The sequence below is a fragment of the Brassica napus genome, chromosome C4 (assembly GCF_020379485.1).
Source record: "Brassica napus cultivar Da-Ae chromosome C4, Da-Ae, whole genome shotgun sequence".
Taxonomy (NCBI): domain Eukaryota; kingdom Viridiplantae; phylum Streptophyta; class Magnoliopsida; order Brassicales; family Brassicaceae; genus Brassica; species Brassica napus.
In genome coordinates this window covers 7,510,422-7,525,575 of record NC_063447.1, presented here as the reverse complement: position 1 = coordinate 7,525,575, position 15,154 = coordinate 7,510,422, and the positions used below count along the sequence as shown (strand labels likewise).

The 15,154-nt window shown below is 35.8% G+C and overlaps 4 protein-coding genes across 4 annotated transcripts; 2 read left to right on the top strand and 2 right to left on the bottom strand.

The window, feature by feature from the left end:
• Positions 1-1,331: 1,331 nt before the first annotated feature.
• On the bottom strand, positions 1,332-1,658 carry LOC106453440 (glycine-rich protein 2-like). The gene has a single exon (XM_013895687.2). It carries the CDS (start codon positions 1,656-1,658, stop codon positions 1,332-1,334), a length of 327 nt encoding a protein of 108 aa, XP_013751141.2.
• A 2,137-nt stretch (positions 1,659-3,795) lies between these two features.
• Positions 3,796-6,071, top strand: LOC125575579 (protein RETICULATA, chloroplastic-like). Its single transcript, XM_048754376.1, has 7 exons — positions 3,796-3,949; positions 4,117-4,769; positions 4,852-4,950; positions 5,029-5,249; positions 5,345-5,494; positions 5,561-5,625; positions 5,711-6,071. Exons 2-7 carry the CDS (start codon positions 4,224-4,226, stop codon positions 5,902-5,904), a joined length of 1,275 nt encoding a protein of 424 aa, XP_048610333.1. The 5' UTR covers positions 3,796-3,949; positions 4,117-4,223; the 3' UTR covers positions 5,905-6,071.
• A 186-nt stretch (positions 6,072-6,257) lies between these two features.
• Positions 6,258-6,946, top strand: LOC106454694 (non-specific lipid-transfer protein 4.1-like). Its single transcript, XM_013896808.3, has 2 exons — positions 6,258-6,626; positions 6,725-6,946. The coding sequence occupies exons 1-2, from the start codon at positions 6,296-6,298 to the stop codon at positions 6,739-6,741; spliced, it is 348 nt and encodes a 115-aa protein (XP_013752262.2). The 5' UTR covers positions 6,258-6,295; the 3' UTR covers positions 6,742-6,946.
• Positions 6,947-8,283: 1,337 nt separating this feature from the next.
• LOC111213673 (protein NRT1/ PTR FAMILY 5.6-like) lies at positions 8,284-11,182 on the bottom strand. Its single transcript, XM_022715485.2, has 4 exons — positions 10,873-11,182; positions 10,532-10,749; positions 9,888-10,432; positions 8,284-9,161 (listed from the first exon to the last, which is right to left on the bottom strand). The coding sequence occupies exons 1-4, from the start codon at positions 11,015-11,017 to the stop codon at positions 8,312-8,314; spliced, it is 1,758 nt and encodes a 585-aa protein (XP_022571206.2). The 5' UTR covers positions 11,018-11,182; the 3' UTR covers positions 8,284-8,311.
• Between the last annotated feature and the right edge of the window lie 3,972 nt (positions 11,183-15,154).

The following is a 15,154-nucleotide window of genomic DNA, read 5'->3' as shown; positions in this document are numbered from 1 at the left end:
AATCGACTAAGGATAAGTCTCGGCTCGGGTAGGAGTCGACGGGGCATACCCCGCGTCACACAACCCGCGTCGGATGCTCGCTGATCTTCTGCTTCATGCGCGCGGGTAGTGGAACCCGCGGCCTTCATCCCGCGTCAGACCGCCGATCTTTCCTATCATGCGCGCGGGTAATGGAACCCGCGTGGCTTCGTCCCGCGTGGCTCCGTCCCGCGTGGCTCCGTGCGCGCGGGTGAGCGATCCCGCGTGCCTTCAACCCACGTCGCTTACCCCTCTTCAGCTCCGTGCGCGCGGGTGAGTTATCCCGCGTGCCTTCAACCCGCATCGTACCGCCTCTCCAGCTCCGTGCGCGCGGGTGAGTTATCCTGCATGCCTTCAACCCGCGTCGTAGTCGTCTGAACTCGAACCAACTTCAATTTCCATCTCCTCTTGGACCACAATGCTTCTAAACACCTCCAATTACTCCAAAAGATGTTCTAATACCTGATTAAGACATATGAATACAAAATGGATCCTAAAGATGCTAAACTCTTATTCTATATAATCATTATGTACAAAATGGAAACTTAAAACAATGCAAATATGCAAGATATCAACTATGCTTTAAATGGAAGTTTGGTCAAGATATATAGGGTCCAACAACGACAACACGATCCGGAAGAATATACAGTACGTAGTAGACTTTATATAAAATGCTGTAACAGATCAGGATGCCCCTTATTAAAAGGCTACCTAAAACTTTAACTTGTTTAATTAGAACAAAACTAATTAAGCACATACAGTTTCGAACGTCCAAAACAACCAAAACTTTATTAGCTTAAACCTTGTCAAGTATCAACTAGTATAAGTCTATAAATTAAAAATAGTACTTATGTAAAAACTAAGGCTGGCTCTGTTGATAGTAAATGTTCTAACTACCTTAATTGGGGATGCTAGAGTTTATGCATAGATATTCATAGATGTTCTAATCTGTTCAAAATAGTCAATAATTTACGGTGTTCGATGTTATAGTTCTGCTTTAAAACATTTATAACCAACTACATCATATATAGTGCTACTACAGACTACAGTATTAACATGTTACATAAAATCATGAAAACATATAATACTATTGGTCACATATATTATATATAGAGCGGTGTAGCAAAATAGGACATCAGTCCAACTTCACAAGAATTACAAATAATATACATAAGTAATAATCAATAAGTCTAATATACAATACTCCATTCAAATTTTATATGCTACACAAAAGTAATAATTTGCACAGAAAATAAATACTATGAATTTTGAGAGCATTAACTTCTTCCTAAAGTGATATAAAACACCGAAGCTCAGCAACCTCCTCCGCCTCCGCCACCTCCACCTCCATCACCGCCACCACCACCACCACCACCACCGCCACCAAAACCTCCATCACCGCCGCCAAAACCTCCACCACCACCAAACCAGCTGCTGCCACCTCCACCGCTACTCCAAAATCCTACATGACCCCCAGAATAACCACGACCTCTTAGACCTCCCTCACCCTCTCGGCCTCCGCCATGATCCTCCCCTCCTCCGGCCCCTCTGCCATCACGACCCCCAGCTAAGGCCACGATAAATATCAAAACACCAACACAAGAAGCAATAGCTATGATTATTATTACCCAAGGCTCCATCTTAAGCAATGGTTATCCCACTATACTTATTACGTATATATAGTTTGTTGCTGAAGTTTTCTTGTAGACAAATAACGTGTAAAGTTTTATTGACTTTTGACTTTTACCTATTCATAATTTCGCAAGTTTACTTATTAAAAGTTTTCATTACGGACGTAAAGCTATATTAAAAAATATGTTTTACGTGTTCAAAGTTGTTTTCTGATACATATGGTAAATGTTCAAAAGTTCTTTGATGCCAGCTATGTTAAATCTTGTACTAAAAACAATATAGAATTATAAATAGTTATATACATGCTATTTGTCTAAAGATTTAAATGGGTGGACTTGGTCGATTTGGCTTGAATTCAGATCAACGTTTTTTTTTACGTTCAAACAATGTGAAATATTCACACGGTATTGACCAGATCCAATCACGAGAAGAAGAGTGCAAGCACATACGCACATATCAGTTTCGATCCGATATAGTTCTGGTTTGGAATTATGTAACTCGGTTTAGGAGAAAACAAAATAAGAAGGAAAACAGCAGAATAACTAGTACGTGCAGGTTTGATCAAGACGACGATAAAACGTTTATCTGGACTGAATAGAGCGTTTTGTGACTCATTGATCTGATTGTTAAATGGTAGATATAGTCTTTCAGTGGTTGGTTCATGAAATGTCTAAAATTTATTAGAGCTTACACTATAGTGAAATGTTTGAAAATTTAATGTTTGCTAGTTACACCACTTAACCAATCAGGTACTAGTCTTTGAGTGGTTGTTTAATATTTGCTAACTTAGTTGTTTAGAAAATTGGACAGTCAAAATCTTTTCGGTTTGAGGTAAAATTGTTTGGTACGGTTGATTTTGTAGCGTTTTGTTGGAATATAGCAAATATTTGATGGAATATAGTTTTCACTCACTAAAAATATTTGATGAAATATAGTTTAGTTCTAATCGGTGACCATTAAATGAATACTAGAAATAAAAGAAAACTAATGACAAACAACAAGAAAAATATTTGTTATTCATTTGTTCTTTTCTGCAGTTAAATTTTTTTGTATAAAAATAATTTTAGAAAATTGTGTAAATTTTTAGAAATTCTAAGGGATTTTTTTATCAAATATTTATCTCGTATTCGCATTACCGTACAAACTAACTATTAACTAGTAAGACCATCTCCAAAAGACACTTTATAACTTCAAATATGAAGTTTTTTGTTTTCTGAAAAGGAACTTCAAAACTTCAAATTTGAAGTTTTGAAGTGTGAATATTTGAAGTTTCACTATTCAAAACTTCAAATTTGAAGTTTCATATTTTTATTGCATTTTTTGTCCCTACAATTAAATATTACATTTATAATTCTTAAATATTTTATAGTTTTAATCCTTAAAAATGTATATCTCATAAATATTTCAAATTTTATTTATAAATTTAAGTTTTACACATAAAATTTGAAATAAGATTTAAAATATTTTAAAACTAGATTTAAACAACAACAATATACAAAAAATAATAAAAAAAACTTTTCAAAAATTACATGAAGACATAACCATTACAAAAAATTATATATTACATTAACACTAGGTAAATTTGATGAGAAACCTCCGAAATTTCCTAAATACTGCCTACAAATTTTTGTGTAACCGAAGATGGTTGTTGTTGTTTTCTTATGTCTTTTCGTCCGATTCTTTCATGTTCATATTGAATGTATTCAAGAGTATTAATATCATCGTTAGAAGTTAAATATTTTAGCATTATTTTATTTTCCTCTTTTACTTCTTTGTTCAGATCTAATGTATTTACAAGTATTAAAAAATTTCATTTTTTACTTTTAAATGCAGTAGTTGATCATATATGCATTATAGAAATACTTTTATGGAATAATATGGTGTTTTCCATGAAGCTTAATATTAATTATGTTATTTATATTTTAAAATTTATATTTTAATATAATATTTATTTATTAATATTTTTTTAATATTTATATATATGTGCTAGTTATTTACAAAATATTTATGAATTTAAATTAATTATGACAAATATAAAGACCATAACATAAAATATAAATAGTTTTGAAGTTAAATTTAAAATTTTGTTTTTTTTGGGTAAAACACCTTTAAACTTGGAAAGATGCTCTGGCTGCGGTACAAAGGACAGACGAGGGTTTCATTTCCGCACGTGTTTAGAAGCTACCGCACGTGCAAAGGATTGAAGAGAAGTAAATACAGTGGTCTTGCAGTCACCACCATTCTCAGTCTCTTTGGTGGTCTATTTCTCCTCTCTCTCTCTCTCTCTGGCCAATACAAGGTAAAGAGTTTCATCCTTATCGACGAAAGATTCCATTTTTGAAAATTTTCGCTATACGTTGGGTCTCTTCATTCCCCCATCATTCTCTCGATCTTGTCTAGATTTCCAGATTAAAAAGGACAAAGCTTTTGTGTTTCTTGATACATTTTTGGTTTTGTTTTTTCTAGCCGTCTTGCAGAAGCTTGTCTGGAAGAGTCCTTGATTGGTCTTCACTCTCCTCTGTCGGTTTAATTTGTCGACTTATCCTTGTTTGAGTTGTTACACAAAGAGGATAATGGCAGGGTGTGCAATAAATTGCCAGTTCTCGAGTGCCGTGAAGCTACGAAACGACGTCACTTCGCTTAGGATTCGCAGTCGAGACTTTGCGTTTGGTGGTTCGGTTAAGGAACTGAAAGTCCCTGTTTTGAGGATTAATGGTGTTTCCAGTAAGCAAAGGTCGAGGCTTTTGATGGTTAACATGTCTCAGTCTCCCGTTGAGCCGTTATCTAGTGTTGTTGCAGCTACTGAACCAACGAAAGGAGTTGTAGAAGAAGAAGGTGGTGGCAATGTTGGAAGCTTAGGAACTGATGAACCGGCGAAGCTTGTAAGTGATGGTGGTGGCGGTGGTAGTGGTGGATTTAACAACGGTGGTGGAGGTGGAGGAGGAGGTGATGACGGTGGAGAGGATTATGAAGAAAAAGAGTTTGGACCGCTTTTGAAATTTGAAGAGGTAATGAGAGAGACCGAAGCTAGAGGAGCCACGCTTCCATCAGATATGTTGGAGGCTGCTAAGACCTTTGGGATCCGCAAATTGATTCTCCTTAGGTACTTGGATTTGCAGGTAGGTACATTCTTCTCTTTTTGTGTTTAATTATCTTTATGGAGTTAAAAGGATTTTGAGTTTTTGGTTTCTTGGAGTACAGAGCTCAGCTGGGCTGCTTGGGTTCGCTATAAGATCATGGTCTATGCTTCGCAACAGAATGTTGGCTGATCCATCTTTCCTCTTCAAAATAGGGACTGAGGTTAGTGAACTTCATTTTCAGAGCCAATCTTTCATTTAGTTTCTCATTGTACACTCACATTTGATATGACGGTTTCAGATAGTCATTGATTCTTGTTGTGCCACTGTTGCTGAAGTTCAAAAGAGAGGCAAAGATTTCTGGGCTGAGTTTGAGTTGTATGTTGCTGATCTTCTCGTTGGAGTTGTGGTTAACGTTGCTCTTGTCGGTATGTTGGCTCCTTTTGTCCGTTTCGGTCAAGCATCTGCGTCCAGTGGCTTCTTAGGACCCATGCTTAACGCTTATAATGCGCTTCCTAGCAGGTATAACAACATCCCTTTCCATTCAAGAAAATACTTAACCATCTCTCGTCTTGTAACTCGGTTGCTGAAGTTTGTGTGTGTTTCAACTGATGCAGCGTGTTTGAAGCTGAGAGACCAGGGTGTAGATTCTCTGCTCAACAGAGACTTGCTACGTACTTCTACAAGGGTATAATGTATGGTGCAGTTGGGTTTGGATGTGGCATTGTAGGTCAAGGCATTGCTAATCTGATCATGACTGCTAAACGGTAACACACACCTCTTTGTGACTTAGTTTTTGGATGTGGCTTACGTTTGTCACTCTCTTCTCTCAGGAGCATAAATAAATCACAAGAAGACATCCCAGTACCACCTCTCATCAAGAGTGCAGCTCTCTGGGGTATATCTTGTCTTTTCCACCTTATTTCACTTTCATTTTACTAAACCATTAATCTCCGTGACAATGGTAATATCATTCATTGCAGGTGTCTTCTTGAGTGTTTCTTCGAATACTCGTTATCAGATCATCAATGGTCTAGAGAGAGTGGTTGAAGCATCGCCTTTCGCCAAGAAAGTGCCTCCTGTGGCTTTGGCGTTTACCGTTGGTGTAAGGTTTGCTAATAACATCTACGGTGGGATGCAGTTTGTGGATTGGGCGAGATTGAGCGGTTGTCAGTGAAAAAAAGACCAAACAAAACTCATTTCTTAATGAATGTATGTCTTAATCTTATGAAACCATATATTGTTGTAGCTCACTCGGTTTGATTCCGACATGTTTACAGAACTCGCTAGGTGGTAGTTGAGCTGTAAAAGTAATGAATAAAATGATTTAGAGGCAAAGAAATATTTTTAGAGTGTACAAAAATTAAACGACTTATATAACAAACACATGGTGAAATCTAATTTAAAGTAACAAAAACCAAATGATTACATAATGGGAAAAGTTTAAAGATTCAATATAAACTGTACACGTACTAAAACACAACCACCCCACTAAACATGTTACTACTATATAAGAATCATCAAAGCACTAAGTCTTAAACACAACACTTAACAAAATAAGAAGAAGCATGAAGTGGTGTAAGTTTATATCCGTGGCTTTGATGAGTCTTCTGATCACATTGGCTTCCGCTGAGGCGGCTGGTGAGTGTGGTCGCATGCCCATTGGTCAAGCTGCGTCTAGCCTAAGCCCGTGTTTGGCTGCTACAAAGAACCCCAGGGGTAAGGTTCCACCGGTTTGTTGTGCTAAAGTGGGTGCTCTCATTAGAACCAACCCTCGTTGTCTTTCTGCTGTCATGCTCTCTCCTTTGGCCAAGAAAGCTGGAATCAATCCTGGAGTCGCAATCGCTATTCCTAAACGCTGTAACATCCGCAACCGCCCGTCTGGCAAGCGATGTGGACGTATGGATTTAATCTTCTAAAACTCATGATGAGTAATGTTAATATATGTACTATTGTCTTAACTTACCTTTTTTATTGACTATGTTTTTTTGTTGCGGGTTACATTGTTCCATGAAGAATTTAGCGTTGGTTGGGACCTTATAAGATCAAAGTGATGAGAAGTTGTTAAGATTAAAAATAAATGTTTTCACTTGCCTTTGTAGAGAACTGTGAACTATTATATCCTTAATAACCTATGCTGTGGGACGTCTTCCTAATTGCCTTTTGGGGTATAACTTAATGAATGCTTTTCATCATAAAAATAATTTTTTCTTATGTAATATCCTTCCACAAACCTGTGTTGAAATCTTGTCATTGTTAGCCTGTTGAACAAGCAACTCCAACTAGACTTCCACAAAATCTAGACTAATAATCAATTTTGAATCATTTGGCCTGAAGGATATATATAACCAGTTAGCATCTGGAGGAAAAATAAATACTTAATAGGCGAGTGCAAAAGGTAACATAAATCGTCTAAATTTGTATTCACCAATCGTTTAAATTTTGTAACTCTCGATGAAGTTTATAAATAACCAGAAGAATCAATCAGAAGCTACAACAATTATTTTTTTCAGAACCAAGATTATATAAATTCAGTCCAAAATTTAGTAGACCGGTCAATCAAATGTGCATGCACTTATATATATTCTCATGTTTGTATCTGTTCAGAGACCGTGTGAAAGATGTCACATCGGTTCAGCTTAATAAAACAATTGGAATTCAAATCCAGTTACAAAATTTATCATAAATTATTTGGCGTTAAAGCTTCACAGGTTTTGTTCAAGTTTTATCCATGACTAAATCTTTGTACAACAAAAGCAAACTATACCTTTGAATGTAAACATATAAATATTTAAAAGTCAATGCAAACTAAACACCTTATCTGTTTACAGGAAAGCATCAAATACAAAAATATGTGTTATATATATATTATCGAGACTTAATACTTAGCGTAGAGATTTCAATCGTTGCTCTCAACCCAAGCCTCAACGTGTGTTGTGTAACATGGAGTTTATAGCAATAATCGTCATAACCTTATTTGTTGTCATTTTTGCTTTGGGGGTTCTTACGGCCATTTGCAATGGATGTGCGACTGAAGGAGGTGGTGGTGGGGATATTGAAGGCGGAGGTGGAGGTGTTGGTGGTGGCAGTGACTGTGGAGGCGGAGATGGTGATGGAGGTGGAGGTGGTGGCTGTGGAGGCGGAGATGGTGGTGGAGGCGGTGGCTGTGGCGGAGGTGGTGGTGGAGGTGGAGACTGATTAAGACACATGCAATCGTAACCAGTTCTTAGTTTGCTTAGTTAGACTTCTTCTTTGTCTTTGGTTTTGATGTTTTTTTTTGCTTCTTGCGAGTCCTACCTAAGTGTTACAGGACATAATTTTTTTATTTCGCTAGAAACACAAGGTTTCAAGGCTTTGATGTTTCACGGGTGTTTGTTGTAAAACTAGTGTTTGTGGTTGTGGCTATCAAAATTTTATTTATTTTTAAAATATTTATGTTCTTATATAAACATCGGGAGGGTCACCTATTACATATTTTAATTAAGCAGGCTATGATTGGAAGAAGTCTGTAATTTGTGATGATCATTATTGCGAAGGCACAAAGAAGAAGAAGATATGTTTGAACTATTATAAAAATTAATTATTTAGGCATCGGACACGGACGAGTCAGCTAAAACTTGGCTTGACTGCACACTTTTGTAAGGAAATCTCTTTGCCACAATCATAAAGACACACATATTGGCAGCGGTTAGACCAGCGAGCAACCAGTAGAACCAATCCAATCGACTACTGTTCAAGGTCTTACCGAACCAACGCTTGTCCGAGAAATCCTCCGCTAGTGAATCAACAACCGTGATCAGTAGATTGTTAAGGAAGCTACCTGCTCCTAGCACGCTTAGGTAAAACGCTATACCTAAGCTTCTCATAGAATCCGGGACTTGGTCGTAGAAGTACTCTTGAAGTCCAACCAGTGTGAACCCCTCTGCAACGCCAAGGACTATGAACTGAGGAGCAAGCCAAAACACACTCATGGGTCTATTCTGTTCGGTAAGGAGGTCAAGTCGGTTTTTCTCAACTAGAGCTGCAATGATCATTGTGATGATAGCGAAAAACATACCGATCCCGACCCTTTGGAGAATATTGATGCCTCTTTGGTTCTGCGTGTTGCGTCTTAGGAAAGGAACAAGGAGTTTATCATAGACGGTGACGTACATGATCAATGTGATAGCTGTGAGACAGTAAATGGATGCTGGAGGGATTGTGAAGCTGTTTTTGCCGGATACGTGTCTGTCCATGACGGTTGCTTGTTTGATGAAAAATGTCGAAGCTTGGGCAGCACAAATTCCAAAGACCAACACGGAGAGCCATATGGGAATCATGTTGATGATCAGCTTTGTCTCCTGTACTTTTGTTAACGTTGCCAGCCTCCATGGACTCTGTTTCTGGAATGCTTGAGGAGTGTTGTCTTCTATTATTGCTGCCTTGTCAAGAAATCTGCAATTTAAAAGAAAAAAATCCACACAAGAATCAGTTTAGATGTATAATCATGGACATATTACCAAAGTGTTAATTGTATAATGGTAGTCGGGGACGGCTTACGTAGGGGACAAGCAGCGGTGCGAGAGTACCAATCCGTGTTTTCTCATTTTTAATAGTTTTTTATTTTATATTTGATTAATATTATAAATTTAAAATTTTACGCAAATAGCAAAAAAGTTTTTTTTTTCAAAGCCATAAGCCAGCAAGGATCAATCATTCCAGAACCAGATGATCAAATGAGAAAGTAAAAACTACAAAGAGAAATAAATTAAATACCAAAACTAAAACCAAATGCCAAGTTGAAGGAAGCATCATTTTTTAATAGCTAAAGGTCTACATTTTTAATATATGTATTTAATACAAAAAAAAAGAAATAAAAGGAGTTCAAAATGCATTTTATATGAATATTTATTTGTATTATCATCATAAATTTTATACAATATTTTTAAAAATAATAATTAATAAAATTATAAATAAATATTAATTTTTGAAGCTATAATTTTTTTTTGCTCTGTTTGCTCTAGAGCCCATAAAATTATTAAACCGGTAATGGTAGTAAGTAGTACATGAGGATTGGTTCTTTTGTGATTCTAGATTTAGAAAAGATTGTGGACCCAAGACTGTGAAATTTCACTCTTAACAAAAAGAAAAACATGGACATTTTGGGTTATTTCTACTCACTTGACATGCGTTGTGTGGGAGAGAAGCCGTCCATTGTTTAACTCTGCCTTGGAAACTTCGTGAAGCAGAGAAGGATCAGAGGGATCAGGAAGCTTTCTTTTGGCAAAGGCGGCAACAAAGACCTGCAACATTGGCGTCAAAGGGCTACCCAAAGGCCTCCGGTAACGATAGAATGGTTTCCCTACGAGGAATATGAGAAGTGATATAGTCATAACTGCAGTGAGTATGATGCTAGCAACACCCCAACCAATCCGGTCTTCAATAAAGACAATAACAATCACAGCCGTTAGAATGCCGGCACATAGACCAGCGCTCCACCAGTTAAAATAGGACATCTTCATTTTTCTTTCTTCAACATGACCCTCGTCGAACTGGTCAGCACCAAAGCTCTCAAGGGAAGGTTTATGACCTCCAGTACCTATGGAGATCAAGTATATGGCAATGAAGAAGGATATCTCGTGTGCTTTCCTAGGTTCAAGGCATACTTCTTGATGACAAGGTTTCAATCCCGGTATGAACCAGGACAATGTTAAAAGGACCAAACCCTGTTCTCCCAAAGAAACAAGAGAAAATAATTTAACGTTGTTTCGGAATATTTTTGAGTTAAAATTGCTTCAAGGTAAAAAGTTAAGAACATATATTACCATAAGGTAAATGGTGGTTGCAACCAAGACAGTGGTGTAACGGCCAAGATAAGCATCTGCTACAAAGCCTCCAAGAAGAGGCATCAAAGTAGTGACACCGGCCCAGTAGTTCGCATTTCTAATAGCCGTCTTCAGATCTTGGTGGAGAATTGTTGTTAGGTAGACCACTAAGTTCGTAGCTAACCCGTAGTAACTCAATCTCTCGCTGAACTCGATTGCTACACAGCGAAGAAGGAACAAAATACCTTAATAAAATATTTAAATTGTGGGCTACTATACCTTACTTTCATAGTATATGCTATAAAGTTTCTGTATAAGAATCTTAGTGAGAGTTTTGTTACCAATGATGAAGAATGCAGCTCTCCAAGCGCCAGTTCGAGCCCGGAGAGGAACATGTCCTTTGCTGTCAAAAGAAGAATCAAGGACCCATTTCTGTTGATCATCGTACGAGTCTTGATTTTCTGAACCAATCTTTTTATGCTCCATATATTCGAATTTAACAAACAAAAAATAGACTACAAGAGAGAATTGATTTTTGAGGAGTGTGTGTGTGTTTAAATGAGAAGCAAGCTTGGTCCTCTTTATATAATCTTAAGTTGGCTGAGTTGAGTCATCATCCTCTACAGTTTTTTTCTAGATTATGTGTTATTCACTCAACTTGCGATACAGATAGATGAACGAGACTTCTACGGTCACATATTGCAATATTTTCGATTTGATTGCTTGTCCAACAACTTGGTAAATGTATAAAACTTATATATTTTTAAAATCTTTATTTTTGAAAGATATATAAGTTTAACATCTTAATATATATCCAAACATAAATTGAACCCCAGGGTTTCAGGCGGACACAAGACACAGAACAAAGGAAGATTCCCTTATTACGGGTTATGGAAATATATATCCCCCTAGGCCACCACCACCTACAATCTAATCAATTTTCGACAGGCTAAAAATGAAGAATATGGAATCAAAGTAAAACCTAACTAAATTCGGTTCTCCTTTTAAAATTTCTTATTTAAAACTCTTGATATTCTTCCTCTTGTCACAATCATCTCTCCAAGCCAATACTACCGTTTTCTTTAAACCCTAGATGCGCGCCTAGTCTCTAAACCCCACTACTATCTGAGATATTTAATTAGGTTCCTTCAAAAAATAATTAAAAATCAACAAAGAATATTTAAGCCAATAAGTTCAAACCCTTAGTCACTTGGCGCTCTACTTGTCAAACCATTTACTTTACTATTCAGTTTCAACACCTACTTAGCCAAAGTTTACATGATCGCTTAACTTTACTACCCTACACTCATGAAAAAAACAATAATCTCAGCTAAGCATTAATCATACAAGAAAAAAAATCAAAAAAATATTAAAGATTGTACTATGCTTATTGCTATAAACAGGAGCAACAGTTCATAACATGTTACAAGACAAACTTTCTACAGTGATTTGAGTGACTTTTCTAGGAAAAAATATTCTTAGGTCAATGAATGTTTGATTGTGTAGATTTGTAATAGTTGATGAAACCCAAACATATCTTCCAATTCCTTACAACAGCACTCTTTTTTACTAAACAATAAACTTCTATTATTAAGAGTCGGTCAACTCCTATCTTGTATCAAAATGGATCAACCTTTCGCAATACTATCGACAGAATCATCAACAAGCAATAACAACAATAAAAATTAAAGAAAAGATGAAGACATAATCTTCTAGCAAGATTTAGCGCAGTTGACTATGTAAATAGTCGACATCTTAAAGCAAATCAGTTTGGCGTGGTACCACATCAACACGATCATATTTCTAATGAATGCTATTTTCCACCAACTTAGCAAGAAAACGTGTTTTTCTAGGGAAGTAGGACAACACTTATAATGAGGTTACTACTTTCACATGGTTCTCATTTGTAACAAGATAAAGATAATACTTTCAAACGATTTGAGATTTGATGGAAAATATTAACCTCCACTGAGCATTCTTCTATATACAAGCGTTGCTCCTAATAAAAACGTTTATGATACAGTCTCCCATTGTTATATTGTTATGCACTGCTAAAACAGTAGACGTGGGTCTTATGCCAGCACAAATGGCTGGAAATGATATGAAATACAATCCATATGGTTGGTGAGTCAGAAGATTTATACCGTCAAGATCTAAAGATGACAAAACTGAACATCAGTAAAATGGCTAACCAATCAGAAGCACACCAGAGTACCTGACGGACTAATAACAGTTTTTCCTTACCTGGAATCAAATGTTTGCAACAATTGATTGATTTGAAGATAAACGCACCGCTAACATTGGCGAGACGGAATTAAGGACCATGCCATTATGGCATTATCAATAGGGTTTTTTTTACAACCAATAGATTTATGGAAAATTAGGCTGTATAATCACCGCAAAAATTACAATTCAATCTATAACTAAAACCCCTATTTTTTCACTGTATCATGTGTCTTTTATGTAATATTGTCATATTGCCCTCTATTGTAAATGACAAAACCTGCAGAAAAAAAAATTAATAATCATTATATTTTAAAAATAACTCGTGTCCACTGGAAAGTCACACGTCTACACATAATTTTTTTCTTCTTCTCTCTCTCTCTTCTCTCTCTCTCTCAAATTTCTATTTTTTTATACGACGAACACATAAATCTCTGTCACATAGCTTCAATCACCTCTACATGTACAACTAGCACAACCATCATCATCATCATCTTTTGTTTCATCGTCGCCACCGTATTTGCTCCGTCATCATCTCCGTAATTTTTACCTTTCTTCTTTCTCGAGAAATTGAATCGTTTGATTCTCAGATTTGAGAGAAAGCAATGAGACGGACACGATTATCGGAGTTGGTTTTTGCAGGAGTATAGCGTCTTTGCATTCTCGGTGGGTGACTGAAGGGTTCTCTGATTGTGAAATTGATGGTGTCTTGTCTGACGGAAGAGGAGACACGACAACGTGAAGTAACAGCGGCCAATTCTTCTTCCCAGATGTGTCTTGTTGTTTTTTTACCTCTTTGTTACTATACTATTTTATCATGTTCTATTCCATTTGACGATTAATAAAGAGTGTTCTATTTTGTGTAGAAATATATTTTGTAATTTTCTTAATATCTAACTATCGCTACATGTTTTTGAATCTGTAAAAATCGTACTATGATTTATATTGTATAGTTTAATATTATATAATATGATTTATATTGCATAATATTGTGTACATTTTTATATTTTGATATTTGGGTTTAGGGTTTAGTGATTACGGTTTAGGGTTTACTAATTAGAAGGTGAGGGGTTATGGTTGGAGTCATTATTAACTTCTTTCATGCAATCATAGATATTTCATAAATTCACCAATATGTACTATGCTAATTATTTGTTCCATTCTATTTGGGTTTATGGTTTATATTTGGGTTTAGGGTTCACTGATTAGAGTTTAGGGTTTAATATTTACGGGTTGGGGTGGGGCTGGGATAAAGTTTAGTATCTAGATTGTAGACTCTTCAAAATTTGAACAATATATATGTACTGTGCTATATCGTTTGTCACCTTATCTATTCTATAGGCTCATGTAAAATGGAAATACATGTTATTTGGGGATTTAGTTTATGAAATATTGGGGTATTAAAGTATTTATGTAAAGTTACCATACTATTTGAGACATATTTTTATACTACTCCTTAAAAATGTAATAATCTATCATGTTTTTAAATTTGATAGTTGTCTTTTTTGTCATTTTGTATGATTGATTGTAATATGAAATTCATTGTTCGAGTGTGTTGGACAAATTTGATTATTTGGAACATTCGTTTACTATACTACTTAGACTATATGGAATATAAGATATGCAACATGCTAACCAAGTAAATGTGCTTTCAATATTTGGGTGTGTTAAAAAAAAAAGATTGTATTTGAGTTTATAGGTTCATACCTAGGGTTTAGATTTACTAAGTAAAGGTTTAGGTATAGTAAACCATATTATATACATTCTATTTGAGTTTATACTTCTTTGATTAGAGTTTAGCTTAATCTATTTATTTAGGTTTAGGGTTTAGTAATTAGGATTTAGATTTTAGTATTTAGTAGTTGGTAATTAGGATTGGGGTCAGCATTAACTTCTTGCATGCAATCATAAAAATTTCATAATTTCATCAATTTGTACTATTCTATTTATTGATTAGTAATTAGTTGATTGGGTTTAATGATTATTTGATTGGGTTTAGTTTATGTACGATTGAGATTGACATTGGGGCAAACATTATTACCTTCCATAATGGCATAGTCATATCAATATTTGAGAAATATGGTAAGATGATCTTTAGATTGCAACTACATTTTCAAATTTTCTATTCTATATGCCTCATATAGAATAGTAATTCATCTTACTTGTATGAAATTTGAGTTTATTATATGGAAAATTGGTGTGGACATTGGATTAGAGTTTATATTTCTGGGTATAGTTTAGTGATTAGTTGATAGAGTTTGGCCCTGTTCGTTTGTCAGTCGCTAGCGGCAGCGATCAGCGGCAGCGACTAGCTGCAGTGATTAAATATCGCTGTTGTTGTTCGTTTTAGTATCGCTGACATAGCGATAGTCGCTCGATTGTTCGGTTAGTAATCACTGC